Consider the following 22281-nt stretch of genomic DNA (forward strand, 5'->3'; position numbering starts at 1 on the left):
ACCAATTAGCAAAAGGAGTCATGTTTCAATCCAAGTCTAACCTAGTTTAGTATTTTGTATCACTTGTCTTCTTTCAGTTAAATAATTGACAGGGTTACTTGGCATTGCCCAAGGGCATAGATAATAAAATAGAAGGCTAAAAAAATATGTGTATGACATCTTTCTTTGAAAATTTCTCTATCTCTCTACTTCTCTCACGAACTATTTCCACTCTGTATATCATTCTCCTCTAACTGTTCCCCTTTCTTTCTCTATTGTGGTTCAATATAATAGAAAGAAAAAAAAAGAAAGACTGCTCTCTCCTCCTTCTCTGTCTCTCGCTCTCTTAGTTCAATATAACAGAAAAAAGTAAAAAGAAAAAAATAGACTACTGACTGTTTAACTTACTTTCAGTGTTGTTTTTGAAACAACTATTAGTAAGAATGAAAAAAGTATTTTTTAGCTTAGATGAATTAATTTAATCTCTGATGACCTGAAATGTATGAATATTACAGTAATTTATTATTACCATAACTTTGAGTATATTATTTTTAAATATTTGGAATTCTTATTGAGATGAGTTTTATTTATTTATTGCGAACTATTATCCTCATCTTTTATTTGTTGTTTCACGACGCTTCGGCCAACTATTTCGCTGGCCTTCATCAGGTAGTTAACTGAAATGGGATAGGAACAACGAATCTTCTAACTGCATCCTCAGCAATTACTGCCTTCCATAGTTGTTGTCGTCTCACCACTAGAGGCGTAGTTGGCCCAAACCGTGTTATCAGCAAAACAACTTTGATTAGTACTGGGACGATTAATCGAAATCGCAAATTGAAAAAGTAAAAACTTTTGGGGTATCAAAATCAGTATCGGAATTGGAAAAATTTTAGCCTAATTTCTGATTTAAAAAACGATTCTTTTGAATCTATTTGTTTTTGTGTTTTGTTTAAAACTTAATTTTTTTTATTGCTGCTAATAATAATGAAATGATAAATATTTATTGCTTTTAAATTACCGATAAAAAAACAAATCTCTACGCCATAATAACGACTTTATGTAAAAATGATACCAGAAGAAATATCATGGTAAAAATGGCACAGGTAAAATGGCACGAATGGATAGTGAAAATTGTTAGATGGAAATCACACACTGAATTTATCAAATCTCTATTTTCAATCAATTACGAGAAAACGTTTAGAAAAATGTAGCTATAAAAATATGTTTGTATTTTTACACCCCCCCCCCAGTGTATTTTGACTTTTGCGAAAATATTTGCATACATTACATGGGTTTTTACGGTAAAACTCTCCCTTTAAATCAAAAAAGAACAATTCTGTAATTAAATATTTAGACATTTGAAAAGAAATCGTAATCAGTAATTGTATCAGAATCGATAATTGTATTGGAATCAAAAAAATATTGGGATCGTCCCATTACTAGTTTTGATGTTATTAAAACTTGAAAATAGATTAAGATATTTTGAATACGCTGTATATCTGCGGCTTATTTCCTATGTGCGGGTATGTCTGCAAGTACGATTGGTCAGATGACACGATCCCCTGACGTATGTTCCAATTTGCCCATTCTGATTTGAATTTATCTCTAATTGCAGCAATTTGTTTGTGATACAATACATTCTCATATAAAACAATTATTGTTGAAGGGCGAGGACAGCTGAAAATTTTTATATTTCACTTAAAAACAAATGCTTTACTATGGTCGTTCTTATCAAATAAATAAATGTTTTTTTAATCCAATTCTTATAGCATATATGGAATATTATGTGCAGATATTTTAGATCAGTATGATGCATTATATAGATCTAGGTACACTGATGAGTTGTAGAGACGACAAAACACATCTATGGATAACTAATATATATATATATATATATATATATATATATGGATTTTTTTTGCTGATATTTTTTAATGATAGTACGTTTATTAGCATCTCCAACCTTGGAGATATAGGAAAATATTTTTCCTTAGAAAAATCGCCCATATATTTTGGACATAAACAAATATTATTTATTTATTATTTTACTTATAAAACAGTAATCTACAAACATCGTCAGTGTAGCTTGCTTGTTCTAGAATTCGAACTGCAGACCACATGTACTATGATCAAGTGCGTTAACCGTTATGCCACAAAGTCCTAGATGACTTTATGTGTCATTTTTATCGCTTATAAACTTACGTTGTTGTTGCTGATTTTTCTTTCTTTTTTAATGATAATATGGTTATTAGCGTCTCCAACCTTGAAGATCTCGGAAAATAATTTTACTTAGAAAATCGCCCATATTTTTTGGACGTAAAAAATAAATAAATTTTACTTATTTATTTATTATTTTACTTTTAAAAAGTAATTTTCAAACACGTGTTTTACATTTCTACCGATCGTCATATATATATATATATATATATTCCAATAGCCAAAGAATCAGTCTACAATTATATTTATTTTTTAGATTTTCTTTATTCAATAAGTATTTTACACGGATTTCCTTGTGTATAGAGCTGATGTTGCCATCACACAACACATCAGAGACAAACAAATATTAAAGATAGTCACAGGTAGATAGAATAAAGAAAAAATAATGTTTCAAGGACGGAGAACATGAATTCCAGAAATTTAATAACACTTACAAAAATATAATATCGGAGGAAAAATCTCCTCATAAATATCACATGAGAGAAACATCCTACCGCACCATCTTGAATTTAATTGATCACAGCTAGGATTGTGGACCAACTATTTCAAATAGACACACACAAAAATCAGCACAAATATTTCTTAGCACTTAGGAATCTCTCAGACATACAGATGCACAGACAAAATGTATATTCATATACATATGTCTTGACACAACAGTAAGCAAGCATAATTTTAAATAACCTAAATACTTCCGTTGGTTAGACATGGTTAAAACATTCAATATGGTTCAATCCGCCTTTCAGTGTATACATCTTTGGCAACATATCTAAGGGGTTTTATCGGATTCTTCTAAAGAACTTTACATAGGAAAATTCATGAACAAAAATATAGTAAAATTGCCATTTCCAACCTCTATTAACTTAGCATCAGCTATTAAACTAGAATAATGTGATAATTAGGGAAGGTGAAAGGGATTTCAGTCAAAGTACTAATGTAAAACTACAATATAATTGTAGAAACATAAATGAATGCCCTTTGGAAGAGAAATGTCTAATTTTGAATGTAATGTATAAATGCAATATCGTTGAAAGAAATAGAACATACATTGGGTCCACTGACTGCAGGTTCATAGATAGATTTAGAAACGATATATCATCTTTTAGGGTATCTAACACTGATTCTAATGACTCCAAACGCTTTAGCCAAGTGAGTCAGAGAATTACACAGCAGTAATGCACAATTTAACTTGAAATGGTTTATATTAGGCAGAGCAGGGAAATACAAACCCAGTAATTCCAAGAGATGCAATCTTGATTCTTTGGAATCATATCACATAAACAAGAAATAGGAGATGGTTCAAAATTGTTTACACAGATTCAGATATCCACTCTCTTATCTAAGACTGAATTAAATGGTTTGAAGTACATAAACACTATGATAGGGAATATGAATGTTGCAAACACGGGAATTATTAATATGTGGTATATGAGAGTATTTGCACATACGGATTTCAGAAGAAATATTAAACATCCTGAAAAGAAAAACTTAGAGAAGAAAAAGACATATATGAGATTACCATAATTAAAATTAAAAGAAAGATAAAAAACTGAAATAATCAGCCAAAATCTGAATCAAATCAATAACTGTTCTGTTAAGAGATAAAGCTAATAACCATAACTCTATGAATTAAAAGTGCAAATCGAAGTTTATTTATTAGCATCGTCGATGAAACAGGTTAGTTTTTTTAATTAGTTCATAAAAGTTTTATTACAAAAACGATTTAAAAGAGTTAAAAGATTTTACGGTAATGAGTGTGTGTGTGTGTGTGTGTGCGTGTGTGCGTGTGTGTGTGTGTGAATGTGTGTTTGTGTGTGAGAGAAAGAGAAAAAGAGAAAAAAGGAAATGGATTTTAAAAAGAAATCAGTTATTTTTTATTAGTTTTTCAGTGTGTAAAAGTCACATAACATTTGAACTAAAAGGCATATGATCATTAATGTGTGTGTGTGAGAGAGAGAGAGAGAGAGAGAGAGAGAGAGAGAGATGTACAAAGAGAAACTACAGTGTAACCCGGATATAAGAGACTTCGTATCGTGCCCCTACCACTCTCTTATATCTGGGTTCATTAACACAAGTTTAATCCCCCACCCCGGAAAAAAATCGCTCTTATATCCGGGTTTATTATATTCGGGTATATTATATCCGGGTTACACTGTATCTTCCTTTCTCATATTTTTTAGTATTTATACTTAAATCTTTGAGGCATACAATATAGAAGTTGGCCTTGGACATTATGTGGACATCACCAGACCTCTGACTAGCTGGGGCCAATGGTATATAGTGGAGAGAATATTACCTTTTTTTAAGGACAAACCCTTTTTCTACATCTTAAATCCATTTTATTCATACATCACTCCATCAACAAACAGCAAAGATTATGAACTGCTTTAAATTACAGGTTAAAAAAAAATCTCCAAGTTGGCTCTTAATTCTACCGTTCCACGTGTTAGTGCATGCCTTCATTGCTTTCACTACTTTGTGAGAGAAAACGTATATACTGAACTCAGTGCTATAGAGTGCATAACCACATTGACACACCGGATTCCATCAGATCGCTGAAGGTAAGCAACGTTGAGCTTGGTCAATACTAAAATGGGTGACCATTTGAGAATTCCAGGCGCTGTATGTATGTGCTCTTTACTTATCTCAGCATTGTTTCCAGTCAGTCCTGGACTTCTCCTTGCCACTGAATACAAGCAGTGCCAATTCAGTATAGGTGTGGTTGGAGATTACGTAACCCTTGCTTCATAATTACACGTGCAGCTACTCTTACAGAGGTTCCATTGTCTATTGAGATATATGGTGAACAGAGCAATGGATAAAATACAACAAAATATACTTTTTATTTGTATATTTACAAACGTAGTAAATGAACCTACAACACAATATAAATGCAGTAGAAAGGGTTTGTTACTCAACACTTGTAGTGATCTCTATCATAAATGGCTTTGAATTTAAAACAGGGTCGCTTTATATTCAATCATGTGGAATCCTGTCCAACACCTTTCTCTTTCATCGAGTAGTCTGGATAGTTGTATTCAGCTGAAGCCGGTCCTGGATATGACCTTAAACTATATCCAGTGGTGAGGCCCCAGCTTGCAGGCTTTGGGGAGTGTGGAGCCACCCTTTAATTGCCATTGCTCGCAGGTCCACTCTGACCTGGAGTGGTAGTACCTGTTAGGGTCCCAACTATGGGTTAAATAGAAACTGACTTGAAAACAACAAATATATTCTATTCAAAAATTTTTCTTCAAAATCTTTGGATTTGGCATTAAATAACCTGAAAAGGGTTGATATGCCGTAAAACAAAAACAACCAACCAATCAGCTGAAGCCGCATGTTTATATAGAAATCTCCAATACACAATCCAATGGACAAGATGCAAGATCATCCTCTTTAACCAAACACTTTTTAAAGAAGGAGAATTTGTTGATTAGGCCATGCTGTGCGCTGAAACACAGGAAAGTTCATCCATCGAGTAAAACCTACTAGAACCACTCCAAAATTGGCGAAGACGCTGAAGACGTGGTTATGCACTATTAAAGTCGACACTGAGCGTACCTCCAGTCGACAGGTTTATGGTATTTGCCGCTGGTCCCGGAACTGGCAGCCTATAACTAGCTTGGCTGTAGCAGACCGTCGTGTGTAATGTGTGTTCATCCAGAACACTGTGTTCGTTGGGGAGGAGTTGGCTCAACCCATCATGGGTAAATGTTACCAAAATCAAAGTCAAGTAAGTTGGGTCTCTCTGCTCAAAAGAGAATAATCCATGGATGTCCTTAGCAATCAGTGTCATTTTCCTAGGCTCGTTATTTTAGGCCTTACTGGTGAAAAATGGGAAAAGGTTGTACAAACTGTTCAACAAAACTACATCTCATGCAAAATGTTCTGACTGGATAATGTAGCAATCACTATGTGTGGGAGTATAAACATACACAAAAGAAAATAGTTTGTCAATAAGTAATATATAAACACATTATTACGGGGTGGAATAATAAAATTGTTGCCTTAGAAACTGCAAAATGATTCCATTTCCATTTGATAAAAACCGGTTTTCTTTTTTTGTTGCAGACTATCTACTAGTTGGCCAGTTGTGTACAAATTCCAAAAGGGATAGGAACCTTTTATCATGTCTGAAAGTGACACAATGTTCAACAAGCGAGATTGGAGATACACCGCTGTACAACTCATGCTTTCTACCAATCCAAATTATGACAACAGGACCATTGCCAGTACCCTAAAAATGCAAACCTGAGAGCATGCCCATGGTGATGAAAACAAAATTTCCGGCCACGGTTATGGTCTTTGGCATGGTTTCAAGTGAATTATGCCACCTCACATTTTCGAAGTTGGCTTGAAAGTCAACACTAAAGTGTACCTGGATGTGGTGAAGAGTGTGGTGATCCCCTGGTGCCATCAGGTAGCTGCTGGCAGACTTTGTGGCAACAGGACTTGACACTGGCCCACAAGTCCAAAGCGACTCAGGCTTGGCTTCAGAAGGAGTGCTACAACTTTATACCTTTCTCTCACTGCCCACCTCCTCTCCCGACCCGAACCTGCTAGAGTACTTTGTTTAGTCATACGTCAAGAAAATCACCAACATGACCTTCCACAACACCAAAGCCAGGCTGATCGGCGACCTCTGCTAAGTATTTGCTGAGCTCCCATCGGCGCTTGTGGAAAAAGCATGCTCCCAGTTCCAGACCTTTATTGAGGCGGTGTTTGAGGCTGAAGACGGCTACATTGAATACATATCAGCTCTACTACATAATCAAGTTACTTGAAATGATTTTTTTCAATAAAAGTTTTAAATAAAGCTGTAGTGTTGTTTTTTTAGAGCGACAAATTTATCGTTCCACCCTGTATATAGGATTTTTTTTTTGTTTTTCTTACCCGGAAAAATGACTCAAGATCTTCTTTTCTACCTTCATTGGAATGATTTAATTTGTATCTGGGCGTATGTAGAAACTGATCCCACGAACGAGATCTCTGGCTCATCACAAGGTCAGGGTTGTGTGTGTAATAAGTAGGGAATCGTCCCCCTTGACTGTAACACGACTGGGATGAATTTAAAACAGATGAACGATAGTCTTGGAAATATTTCGAAGTACAATTGCCATAAGTTTCTCCATAGTCAAATTTGATCGTCGGACAGTGACCACGATACCTGCAGAAAAAATTCCACAAATTTAAATACGAAATAAAAAAACTTACATTATTAATTAACAAGGGTCTTATTATTAAATACTAATATAAAAAATAGGAAACTTTGGTAAAAGTACAGAATAGTTAACAAAAATCGTAAATAATGAAAAAAAAAAAAATGATGAAACACCGTAAAATGAACTTCTTTATTAACCTGTATACTTTTAAAGTGTGAAAACAAATTGTAAAATTTATCTATAAATTTATTTTCATTAATTGGATTATCAACATACGCACAACAAAAATAGCTGTTTAATTTTAGGAGGTGATCTTTTATCTTAGAATAACTTGATGCTGAAAAAGAATTAAAAAAAAAAATAACTTGAACGAGCCTTTTCTAGTCTCACACAACGAGCCTTTTCTAGTCTCACATTCACGTGTATACACACACACGCTAACGTACACGCATGTACTCACATACACGCACACGTATGCACACATGGACAACGTCATTTCTCCTTTCAAAGGAAATCGACATATGCGCAAAAGTCCACCGGAAACAACTATAAAAGCAAGAGACAAGCTGTTTTCAATCCTTTTCCAACTCGCCTCCCAAGGTGAGTAGTCTACGCACCAGCCGCCACTTGCTACCATGTGGGGCAAAAAGCTAACAAACAGTATGTACACTTTAAACGCTTTCTATCTCCATGAACTGGATTGACCTTCTCACTCTTTCTCTCTCTATATATATACAACTTGTCCCTGAGAATACCTTCGCGTAGCTGACTGCTAACATGGCGCACAGCTTTACTGATGTCAACCCTCAATCTTTTTCTTTGTCTACATGCTGGACTATCATTCCCTTTTCCACTACATTACTCACTTCTCTTCCCACACGCGAACAAACGATAGTGACCCGAACGTGAGATGAACACACATTTCCTTTTCTTTCTACACCACCAGTCCCGCAACAAATGATGGTTACACCCGCGCGGACATGAACACGTGTTATACCTAAAACATTCATTTTTCAACAGTAAATAAACGACACGTTTATTTTATCCAGCAATTGAGTTTTTGTTTCCTTCATTCCATTCGTTTCATTATTTTCTTTTGTAGAGAGTTAGGGTATTTATATCCGGACTCGCAACAAGCCCCAGTGGAAACTTCCCTCCCTAAAACTTAGGGTTAGTGGTAAACTAACTTTTATTTTTACTATTTTTTTTCACAAAGTTTACTGAAATTAAGTGACCCCCTTTCCCTCAAAATCGATGGTATTTTCTTTTCCACTTAATGAAAAAAATTTAGCGATAATAAATCTTACAATCAGTTTCCACACATTAAAATTATATAGGTCGTTATATAATTAAATTCTACTGGTATGAGTTATTTGTTGTTGTGTTTCGTTTACAATTTCTAGACTGCTAACTATTTCACACTTTTATTGAAATTTTAGATAAAAAGAAAATCGTCTTCTCTTTTAAGCAATATATACTTTATTATATAAATATATAATTTATTATATAAATATATACTTTATTATATAAATATATAATTATTGTCGAGAAGATTAATCAGAATCAGGAATCAGAAAAATCGAAACTTTTAGGGTATTGGAGTCGGTATCAGAATTAGAAAAATTATGCTATTTTCTGATACCCAAAACGATTCCTTGAACTTTTTTTTGTGTTTAAAACTTAATTTTTATTGCAAGTACTAATGATAAAATGATATTTATTGATTTTAAACTATTACTAAAACTAAAAATCTATATATAAACCACCTAATTTTTTTACGTTTGGACAATATATGCACATATGACATATGCTTTAATGGTAATCCAAAAATAAAAAAATAAAAAAACAACATAATATCTAAATATTTAAATACTTTAAAAGAAGCGGAATCAAAATCGGTAGCTGTATCGAAATCAAGAAAAATATTGGAATTGTCCCTTCACTAGTTGAAATCTATATTTTATTTATAATTTGTCTGAGTATCTGCTTGGAAAACACTTCAATTTCTTGTTCTCTGTCAGTAGAGGAGAAGTCCTTAACGACTGAGACATTTTTTTTATTTTTGTCCCTTTTCTCCACATAAAAAAATGACCCTGGTGTCTAACTCTGTCCCGTGGGGAGGCATTGTAAATAGGAACAATTAAAAACAAAGCGTTATATTAAGATCAACCATAAAAAACAAAATGATTTGATTTGGAAATCTTAAGTAGGACGACCCCCACCCTCGGTGTGTTTGGGGTTAGGGTTAGGGTTAGGGTTAGTGAATGAGAATTCTAGCTAGGATTAGCATAGACCAACTAAAAGTACAGGGACGAGGATTACCATAACCCCCCCCGCCATCACCAATTTTGAGTGGATTTATGCCAATTTTTTGTATCGTGCAATTTTTTGACGAAATAAAGAATATATAGGTTAACCATAATTTTTCTCAAGTAAAACTTTACAAGAATTCTAATTGTGGTATCCATTTTCTATTAGTATGTTTTCAATAATATGGTGGGGTTTGCGTTCTTGCTGGATATCCACGAAAATAAAGCAAATATAATGTTTTAATTTATTTTATTTATATACAAAAATTAAAAATGATAGAAATTAAAAGAGTAAACGACGACAACAGTAATATGTGGTTCCGGCCTTGGAGTAGAAGTATAAACGGGGTTGTCATTCATTCCCGTGCAATGCCAGGGGGGAAAAACTAGCAAAGAAAACAAAAAAAAAAAACAATGTATATATATATATATATATATATATATATATATATATATATATATATACTAGCAAAAGTACCCATCGTTGACTGGGTTCAAAAACAGCCTACAGAAAATGGACTCTGATTTGTGAAAGTATGATAGGTTATGAAAAAGAAGGGTTGTAAATTTGGGGATATCAAAACCAAAGCAATATATGATGAAAGTAAAAATAAAATAGATAAACCCCATAATTTATTATACCATACCTGTTCACACTGAAACACTTATCACAATATTCTGTGGATCTATATTAAAAAACCTTGTTAAACTTTGTGACATATTTCCATTCTATGGAGGTCAGGTTCGAACGAACACCCCATAATTTTATTATACCATATTTCTTCAAACTGAAACATAATTATCATAGTATACTTACGCAGATAAATTTGGGAAGTCTTTATTAAAGTTTGTGCCTATTTCCATTCTATGGAGGTCAGGCACGAACGTAGACCCCCACAATTTTATTATACCATCCCTATTTAAGTTAAAACATACTTATCAAAGTATTCTTATGTACATCTATATCAAAAACACTTGTAAACTTTTTTTTATGCTTTGTGGAGCAGGCGCGAATGCAGGCCTCACAATTTTAATGCACCACCGTTCTGCCAGATCAAACATACCCATTCCTGTGTCTCGATACATCTTCTATCATTATATGTAATCAGTTTTTTAAAATAGTCAACCATATAGGAGCCTATTTGTGACCACACACACACACACACACACACACATTCGGCTTTATATTATAAGATATGTATATATTCAGAATCGGTTTTCAAATTTCGGTTTTGATGCACTTGATATGTCTAGCCACACTGATGAGTTATAAAGCGATGAAACAGCTGTCTATGGATGACTAAACATATTGATTGAGCTCTTAGGTAAGGTAAATAACAGTTTCTATTTAGCATAATACAATGATTGAATATAATTGGAACAAATACATTGAAGATATTGCCAAGGTTGCTGCAAAGAATGTGGGCTCATTCTACTGTGCTAAACTATAGATTGGAGGTCATTTTCTAAGGATTCAACCATTATTGACCCAACATTTTCTTAAAGAAAATTCTGGATTTATATCATATTTTTTATCGACTAATCATTAAAGTCATTGTATCAATGTTTTATTTCTTAAAGGAAAATGCTAATGGTCATCAACATGTCATTTAGCTCAACGTTTCCATTTTCTTGTAAAGTTCTTGCTGTCACACTTAAACAGCATTGTATGTATATATGCTGACGACACTACACTCTATAACAGACACAACAGAAAAACAAATGAACACATATCTAAAGAAATGGCAGAAGCACTAGAGGATGACCTCCGATCTGTAGTGGAATGGGGACATAAATGGATGGTCACATTCAATGCTGCCAAGACAAAACTCGTTTCCTTCAATAATTACAAGAAACCTTCTCTACCACCAATAGCAATGGCCAATGACTCTTTATCTGAAAGTACATCCTTTAAACTCCTCGGCTTAACGCTCTCAAGAAACATGAGTTGGAACAATTACATCGAGAATATCACCAGGACCGTGCAAAGAAGGTAGGTTCTCTCTACTGTGCTAGAAAGATACTAACACCCGAAAGTATCCTATACCTCTATAAGGCCACCATTCGTCCATGTATGGAGTATTGTTGTCATATTTGGGCTGGTGCATCTACATTGAAGGCATTGCCAGGGCCGCTGCGAAGAAGGTAGACTCTACCGTGCTAGAAAACTACTAACACCCGAAAGTATCCTGTACCTCTATAAGGCCCCCATTCGCCCATGTATGGAGTATTGTTGTCATATTTGGCCTGGTGCATCTGCCACTAGTCTCTCGCTTCTAGACAAGGTTCAAAAGAGAGTCGCCAATCTGATAGGTCCTGAACTGTCAACTAAACTTCAGCCCCTGTCCCATCGACGAAATGTTGCATCCTTCTGCCTTTTCTACAAGTACTTTAACGGTGAATGCTCTGACGAACTGCAAGCACTTGTGCCCCCTTGACGTAAATACCCCCGACAAACCCGACAAGCAGCTAAATCCCACCCCTTCACAGTAGAGATCCCTAGATTAAGAGAGCCTTCTACTCCAGTAGTTTCTTCCCCAGGACAGCTAAACTTTGAAATTCCCTGTCGAGTCCCTGCTTCCCCAACTGTACTGACATGCAGAAGTTCAAGTGCAATGTGAACCAACATCTTGCTGCCCAACTCCCTACACAGTACCCCTGATGCCCATATCCCTGATTGTAGCCCCCTACAACAAAGTGGCAATATGCCTTGTTTGGAGTGAAAATATAATTTTAAAAAAATAAAAAAAATTTACCAAATCAATATTTTATTTTACCTTGCCAGTTAATTAGAGAATTTTACGATCCATGTTACTTAATGAAAAAACGAAATTTCAATATATTTTGTCAGCAATATATTCTATTTGGTCTGACAAGTTTACAATGATATAAACTTCAGGAGATTCACCATTTATTTTCATTGAAAAAGCAAAGGATACACTTAATCAACGATATCGCATTGTTTGCTAAAGATACATGTTTTTGCAAATGGCTGCCAAATCTTCATTTTCCAGGTATGTAGTAGAATGCATGCACCCAGGACAGGCTCAACCCAACAACTAGACTTCATCAACAAGTTGAGCTGAACTAAAATCAAAGATAGTAAAAAATGTGAATCTCAACACCCTTTCCTTTCCTTTTTTTTAACCTAGAAACTCAATACCTTTTTACGTTTTCAAACTTTCCACAGTAAACCTCTTCTCTTTTCGTTTTCTATTTTTAGTATCTCTGTGTTACCATTTTGTCTTTTAATTAAAGTAGGATATCTGGTGACAGAATCCCGTTACACTCGTACCTCACCCAACACTATCTTCTGATCGCATCCTCTTGGGAAGAGGAAGGAAGGCACATGGCTAATAGGATATAGAGGAAACAAATTCTTTAGTTTTGCAAAGACAGCTGAAAAGGAAATCATCTTGATAACAGGTGTATAATTCTTGCTCAAAATAAAAGACAATGAAGTTTGTTTTTTTACAAAGGAGTCAACACTTATCAAGGCCCAAAGGCCACTCGGGGATAAGGGTTAATGAATGTAAGTTGGTAGCGTAGTAATCGTTAATAGTGTAAGTTGGGTACAATTTGATTATTCAAGTGGACGGTTCCACAAGAATTTGTTTACATTAGACTTGAAAGCTACCATACTGTAGTAGGCCGGGAAGCAGGCCAATGTAACAGTGTTCCAAATGTGGGCAGTTCTAGGAAAGAAACTGTTCGCGGAATCTGCATTTAGATTTAGGTACAGATAAAGAGTGGGGAAAATTATTATAGTGGTTTCAGTTAAATGAGTAGATTTTGTGAAAGTTTGGCAAGAGAGGGGGGGGCATAAATTGGGGCTCAGACGAGCACTTGCCATGAAAATAATGATAGAGCAAAGACATGCTCGCAACATGTCTTCTGTGGAAAAGAGGTTGCAGGGAAAGGAAAGGGCATCCCCTACTATGCTATGAAGTCTATTTTGAACTCTGTCAAGGAAGGATAGGTAGTTCTAGCAACTCTTGCCCAGATGTGGCAACAGTACTTCTTCATCCTAGGACTAGCACTTGTAAGGAATAGGAAAGAAAGACGAAAAAATTTTCTCCTTCACTTCTTTCTCTATTTTCTCTATTTTTTCCTTTCTTCTTTTATTATTGACTCTTCTTTAATGATCCCAATTATTTAATAGTGGCCTATATATTTTTAAATATTACATACATGCATATTTTTAAATATTACCTACATTCTACATGTATATTTTTAAATATTACTTACATGTATATTTTTTTATCTTACTTACATGTATATTTTTAAATATTACCTACATGTATATTTTTAAATATTACTTACATGTATATTTTTAAATATTACCTACATGTATATTTTTAAATATTACCTACATGTATATTTTTAAATATTACCTACATGTATATTTTTTTTATATTACTTGCATGTATATTTTTAAATATTACCTACATGTATATTTTTTATATTACTTACATGTATATTTTTAAATATTACCTACATGTATATTTTTAAATATTAGCTACATGTATATTTTTAAATATTACTTACATGTATATTTTTAAATATTACCTACATGTATATTTTTTTATCTTACATGTATATTTTTAAATATTACCTACATGTATATTTTTTTTATATTACTTACATGTATATTTTTAAATATTACCTACATGTATATTTTTTATATTACTTACATGTATATTTTTAAATATTACCTACATGTATATTTTTAAATATTAGCTACATGTATATTTTTAAATATTACGTACATGTATATTTTTAAATATTACCTACATGTATATTTTTTTATCTTACTTACATGTATATTTTTAAATATTACCTACATGTATATTTTTAAATATTACTTACATGTATATTTTTAAATATTACCTACATGTATATTTTTAAATATTACCTACATGTATATTTTTAAATATTACCTACATGTATATTTTTTTTATATTACTTACATGTATATTTTTAAATATTACCTACATGTATATTTTTTATATTACTTACATGTATATTTTTTTATATTACGTACATGTATATTTCTTTATATTACTTACATGTATATTTTTAAATATTACCTACATGTATATTTTTAAATATTACTTACATGTATATTTTTAAATATTACCTACATGTATATTTTTAAATATTGCCTACATGTATATTTTTAAATATTAGCTACATGTATATTTTTAAATATTAGCTTCATGTATATTTTTAAATATTAGCTACATGCATATTTTTAAATATTACCTAATGTATATTTTTAAATATTACCTACATGTATATTTTTAAATATTAGCTACATGCATATTTTTAAATATTACCTAATGTATATTTTTAAATATTACCTAATGTATACTTTTAAATATTAGCTACATGTATATTTTTAAATATTACCTAATGTATATTTTTAAATATTACCTAACGTATATTTTTAAATATTACCTACATGTATATTTTTAAATATTAGCTACATGTATATTTTTAAATATTAACTACATGTATATTTTTAAATATTACCTACATGTATATTTTTAAATATTACCTACATGTATATTTTTAAATATTACCTACATGTATATTTTTAAATATTACCTACATATACATTTTTAAATATTACCTACATATATATTTTTAAATATTACCTAGATATATATTTTAAAATATTACCTACATATATATATTTAAATATTACCTCCATGTATATTTTAAAATATTACCTACATGTATATTTTTAAATATTACCTACACATATATATTTAAATATTACCTTCATGTATATTTATAAATATTACCTACATGTATATTTATAAATATTACATACATGTATACTACCTTTCTGATTTACCCCTGTATGTTATACCTACTTTTGATTATTTTTTACCATTTTATCCTATTCCTTCATTCTTATTTCATTTCTAAATGTCATTAAGCCACACACACACACACACACACACACACACACACACACACACACACACACACACACACACACACACACACACACAAACCCAAACGCACACACGCACAAACACACACATATAAAATCTGTATGAGAATCAAGTTATATTTGATAACTTAAATCGTCTTGTCAAGAGGTTCAACAGACGATTAACATCATGGAAATGTAGATCTATGTAGGTAGGTGGTTTTTTTTTTTTTTGCTAACAAAAATTCTAAATATGTATTGAGCACTTTTGAAAAGATATTGGTTTTTATTTCAATACATTTGAACTTATTTAATTAATATATATATTACTGATGGGAAAATTTCAATATTTTCCCGATTCTGATATAATTACTGATTCTGTTCTTAATTTCCGATTTTTAAATACAATTACTGATTCTGATTCTTTAAAAATCTATTGATATTTAGCTATAAAGTTGTTTTTTTTACATCTAATGTTCGAATTACCTAAAAATCAATTTAATATGTGCGTATATTTTCACAAACGTAAAAGCGCACTTGTGGGAGGGGGTGGTCGATAGATTTTAGTTTTACTGATAGATTAAAATCAATAAATATTTATCATTTTATTATTAACACCAACAATGGAAAATTAAATTTAAATAATTTTTCCGATTCCAATACTGATTCCGATTAATTGTTCTAACACACATACATATATATATATATATATATATATATATATATATATATATATATATATATATATATATATATATACTAGCAAAAGTACCCATCGTTGACTGGGTTCAAAAACAGCCTACAGAAAATGGACTCTGATTTATGAAAGTGTGATAGGTTATGAAAAGGAAGGGTTGTAAAGAAATAGCTTCGAATTTGGGGGTATCAAAACCAAAGCAAAATATGATGAAAGTAAAAATAAAATAGATAAACCCCATAATTTATTATACCATACCTGTTCACACTGAAACCCTTATCACAATATTCTGTGGATCTATATTTAAAAACCTTGTTTAACTTTGTGACATATTTCCATTCTATGGAGGTCAGGTTCGAACGAACACCCCATAATTTTATTATACCATATTTCTTCAAACTGAAACATAATTATCATAGTATACTTACGCAGATACATATGAAAAGTCTTTATTAAAGTTTGTGCCTATTTCCATTCTATGTACATTTATATTAAAAACACTTGTAAACGTATTTTTTTAATTTTTAATTTTTTTATTTCTATACTTTGTGGACCAGGCGTGAACGCAGACCCCACAATTTTTTTTTTTTTACATAGGCATCACCACTTATCAAGGCCAAGAGGCCACTCAAGGATAAGGGTTAAAGAGTGTACAGTAGACATTGGACAATATAGTAATCATTAGTAATGAAAATTTGGTAAATTTGATAACTTATATAGAACGGCTCATCAAGAACTTATTTACGTTAGACTTGAACACAACCATATTGTAGTCAGCTGGAAAGCAGGAATACGGAAGACAATTCCACAGGCGTGCAGTTCTAAGAAAGAAGCTTTGTTCATGGAATCTACGTTTAGGTTTAGGCACAGATAAAGAGTGGGGGGGAATTATTGATAGTGTTTTCTGCTAGACGAGTGTTTCTTGTGAAAGTTTGGCAAGGGGGGACCATAGATTGAAGCTCAGTTGAACACCTTCCATGAAAATAACGATACATCAGAGACAAACTCGCAACATCTCTTCTGCGAGATAGAGGTTGCAGGGAAGAGAAAAGGACATCTCCTACGAGGCTACGAAGTCTATTTTGAACTCTATCAAGGCAGGACAAGTCCTTTCTAGCAGCTCCTGCCCAGATGTGGCAACAATATTCCATCCTTGGACGTACTTGGCTCTTATATAGATAGAGAATAGCATCAACAGTGAGATATTTACCGGATCGATAGAAAGATCCCACCATTTTTCCAGCGGCCTTGGCAACAGATTTGATGTACGTGTTCCATTTAAGATCAGGAGTAAAGGTCAAGCCCAGAAGCTTGTCAAAACTTGAGGCCTCCTGAAGACGAGAGCCATTCATTTCAATTGATGCCAGATGTGGATCAGAATGTTGATGATGTAAAGAGAGAAGCTTGGTTTTAGATGCATTAAAAGTAACCAGCCAGTCCTTTCCCCATTGTACTACGTGCTCAAGATCAGAGGAGAGAGAATTGGAGAGAACTTGGTCGTTTACTGTCTTAGATGTGCTACCATAAATGGTAGTGTCATCAGCATAAATGTCTACAAATGATGTAAGGATGTGATTTGGAAGATCATTAATGTAGATCAGGAAAAGAGTTGGGCCCAGGATGGACCCCTGAGGGACACTGGCATTAATACTGTGAGCTTCTGATTTTTGCCCCTCAACTACTACTCTTATGAACCTATCAGAAGGAAATGATTTAATAATTGAGAAGACATTTACAGCTATACCATAGCTAGAGATCTTATGAAGTAAACCTTTATGCCATACCCTATCAAAGGCCTTAGATATGTCAAGAGCAATTGCCCTAGAAAGGTGGCCTCCGTCGAGAGATTTGCTAATCCTATGAGATATAACTGTAAGCACATCTGCTGTAGATCTAGCAGAACGGAAACCCTATTGAGTGTCACTAAGAAGGTTATTTTTGTTGAGATGGTTGATTACTTCTGTATTTAACACAGATTCCAACAACTTACTCATGACGCACAGGAGACTTATTGGCCTGTACTGAGAGGGGGATGAGCGATCACCTGAATTCTTAAATACAGGGCATACTGATGAAATTTTCCAGGGAGATGGGAAACTATTCTCCTTACGACAACGTTTAAACAGTTTCGTAAGTATGGGCGCAAGTTCAGGTTGAAGTTTTTTGAGTACTATAATTGGAATACCGTCAACCACCGTTCTGCCAGATTAAACATACCCATTCCTGTGTCTTGATACATCTTCTATCATTATATGTAATCAGTTTTTTAAAATAGCCAACCATATAGGAGCCTATTCGTGACCAGACACACACACACACACACACACACACACACACACACACACACACACACACACACACTAATTCAGCTTTATATTATAGAAGATATATATAAATTTACTTTTAATCATGAATCATAAAAGTCTTCCCTTCCTAATTGCCATATTTAAATTTTGTACCTCTAAAAACATTATGAAATATGTATATATATATGTATGTATTTGTATATATATATATATATATATATATATATATATATATATATATATATATATATATATGTATGTATATGTATATATATATATATGTATATATATGTATATATATATATATGGATATATGTATATATATGTATATATATATATATATATGGATATTTATGTATATGTATATATATGTACATGTATATATATATATATATATATATATATATATAGTGTAAGGACAATTAATCGGAATCAGTATTGGAATCAGTATCAGAATCAGAAAAATTTGTAATTAGTATGGTATAAAGAATTTATTTTACAGAAATACCCTAATTGATGTATACACCTGATAAACAAATGAATAAATCTATACATATTACTATATAGCTTTCATACCTTAATTTTCTCTCTTTACTGATTCATATATACATATATATATATATATATATATATATATATATATATATGTATATATATATATATATATATATATATGTGTGTGTGTGTGTGTGTGTGTGTGTGTGTGTGTGTGCTCATTTGATGTCTCTAGTTTCTTTACGAATATACCGTTGGATGAGACCATACGTATATGTACCGACGCGCTCTATGATGGTCGCCTGACTGCTCCATGGTTTTCTAAAGAGATTCTTATTGAACTCGTTTTAATGTGTACAAAATCTGTGAAATTTAGGTTTTGTGATATTATGTACTGTCAGGTCGACGGGGTTTTAATGGGGAGTCCGTTGACCCCAACTTTAGCGGATATTTTCGTCGGATACTATGAATCCGTTCTGTTCAACTCTATAACAAAACCCACTACATATTTCAGATATGTTGACGACACTTTTGCTATTTTTGCATCGCAAGGTGAAGCATCAATATTTTTTGATAGGTCGAATTCTTTGCATGGGGCTCTAAAGTTCATGGAAAGTGAGAAGGACAATTCACTACCCTTCTTGGATGTTCTTGTCAAACGTTCAAGGAGGGGCTTTCTAACTAAAATTTATAGGAAGCCGACGTTTACTGGCCTATATGTGAACTGGTTGTCTTTTGTACCAAAATCACGTAAGGTCGGCTTAATTAATACTTTGGTACATAGAGCTCTCATGATTTGTTCGCCTAACAGATTGGATGTTGAACTCGATAAGATCAGGGAAATATTCATCAATAATGGTTATCCTGTTGACCTTATTGATGACTGCATTTTCAAAAAGGTTGTGGATTTTAAATCCCCTAAAAAGTTTGGACCTTTGATATGCCCAGTTTATTTAAAATTACCGTGGATTGGGGAAAAGAGTAACAGACTTTCCAAACAGATTTGCAGAAGTATTTATGACTGCTTTTATTCTGTGTCCTTGCGTTTGGTATATACTATGAGACCTGCTTTTCCTTCTTTTTGCAAGGATAGTTTGCCTTACATCCAAAATAGCAATATTGTGTATCAATTCAAATGCTAGTGCGATGCTGGTTATGTTGGGCGAACATCCTTGCATCTTTTGACTCGTATAAACCAGCATGTTCCATTGAAGATCAGACAAGGGAGGATGGGGTCTAATAGTCTCCCTCCTTCTGCAGCCTTGGACTCTGCTATTGGCCAGCATTTGGTTGACAACCCGTGCTGTGCCGATAGATATAAAATAGAATGGTTCGAGGTGCTACATAGAGCGGACTCCAGAAACCATTTAAAGATTTTGGAGTCTGTCTCTATTGCGGTGCTTAAACCTTCTTTGTGCCGACAGAAAGAAACATCTAACGCATTGTTTCTCTTTGGGGAACTGTGAATCTTTTCTCCCGCTTTTTTCCCCCCCTCGTTGTGCCAATATTTTAATCGTTTTTTAAACGTCAATAAACTTAATTTTAGTTGTCCCCGTAATTTTGGCACATTCAATAGATCCCCATTAGAACTCTTTAAACTTTCGACATAATATCATTTTTTATGCTATCGATTTTCTCCTGATGAGATGATAGCCGAAAGAGCTCTTGAGAAACTTCCACCTATTTTATTTAATATATATATATATATATATATATATATATATATATATATATATATATTAGATCGCATTTATATAACTATGCTACATATACTAATGAACATATCTCCTTCTTGATAATAATTATTTGTCTATTTCTTCTTTCGTCCTCACCCCTCTCTCTTTTAATTTACAACATTCGCCTTTTATGGCATCATTCTGCAAGAGCTAATGTTAGTACAGAAAATTAAAACCAATTTCTATAATATTATTTGTACCAACTAAAACAGTCATCCCATGAAAAGAAGAAAAATGTTTTGATGAATACAATAAGTATTTATCTATATTATCTACACCGTTGGGTGTAGGCTGAAGAAAGTTGGACAATGTTGTAATGAAGGACCCTCGCCAAACTTTCACAAGAAACACTCGTCTAGCCGAAAGCACTATCAATAATTCCCCCACTCTTTATCTGTGCCTAAACCTAATCGTAGATTCCATGAATAAAGCTTCTTTCTTAGAACTGCACGCCTGTGGAATTGTCTTCCGTTTTCCTGCTTTCCAGCTGACTACAACATGGTTGTCTTCAAGTCCAACGTAAACAAGTCCTTGATGAGCCGTTCCACTTAAGTTAACAAATTTACCGAATTTCCATTACTAACGATTGTTATATTGTCCAATTGACTACTGTACACTCTTAACCCTTATTCTCGAGTGGTCTCAGGGCCTTGATAAGTGGTTATACCTATGTAAAAAAAAAGAAAAAAGGTTGTCACTTTTCTTAGTCGAATATATCCTTGATTAAGATAGCTTTGCTCAGAATTAGTGATGTAAGCAGAGTGTGCTGAAAAAAAAGAACTCTTTAACTTCTGTCTGTACTCTCCAGAAGTGAGTAACTTCCCCTGAGCTTTCTTTCTTTCATTAAATCAACTGCAGTACTCGTAGTGGCTTGTCCCTGCATAGTTCTGAGTAAAAGAAAGCTTCTTTCAAGCATCCTCAGACTTAGGCTTTTTTATTACAATTTATTTTACTGGGAATGGAGAAATGCTTGAAACCTGAACATTTGGATTTGGACCTCACGAAAATGAACGTTGCTGACATGTAGCAAGACTGGAAGAGGTCTTTCACTATATACCTCAAGATGGTTAGTGGTTCACCACTAACGGATGAGTTAAAACTCAATTTATTAATTAACCTGGTGTCTCTGGCAATATTCAAACATTTCTGACATTAATGACTGCTAGACAGCCATGAACACTCTTGAAGAAATTTTTATTCAGCCTAAAAACAGCATCTTCTGCAGGCATTTATTGTTAACTCATAGTCAACAAACAAACGAAAGCGTGGACCAATATTTACAGTCCTTAAAAGAACTTGCCAAGAACTGTGATTTCCAGGCTCTGACGGCGATACAAGCAAAGGAGTAAATACACCAGGGGTGCATTTATAAACAGAATTTCGTCATCCCTCATCAGGCAGAGGCTTCTGGAGAACAAGTGACTCAACACATA

The 22281-nt window shown here is 33.1% G+C and overlaps 1 protein-coding gene across 1 annotated transcript in view; it reads right to left on the reverse strand.

The window, feature by feature from the left end:
- LOC145288038 (ciliary microtubule inner protein 2C-like) overlaps nt 1–22281 on the reverse strand; it is a 62470-nt gene that overhangs the window by 25566 nt on the left and 14623 nt on the right. The window contains exon 2 of the mRNA XM_080136054.1: nt 7093–7366. Within this exon, the coding sequence (XP_079992180.1) occupies nt 7093–7366 (274 nt within the window). The remainder of the gene's footprint in view (nt 1–7092; nt 7367–22281) is intronic.

Source organism: Euprymna scolopes, chromosome 11 (genome assembly GCF_053919585.1).
Source record: "Euprymna scolopes isolate OS-2025 chromosome 11, ASM5391958v1, whole genome shotgun sequence".
Lineage (NCBI taxonomy): Eukaryota > Metazoa > Mollusca > Cephalopoda > Sepiida > Sepiolidae > Euprymna > Euprymna scolopes.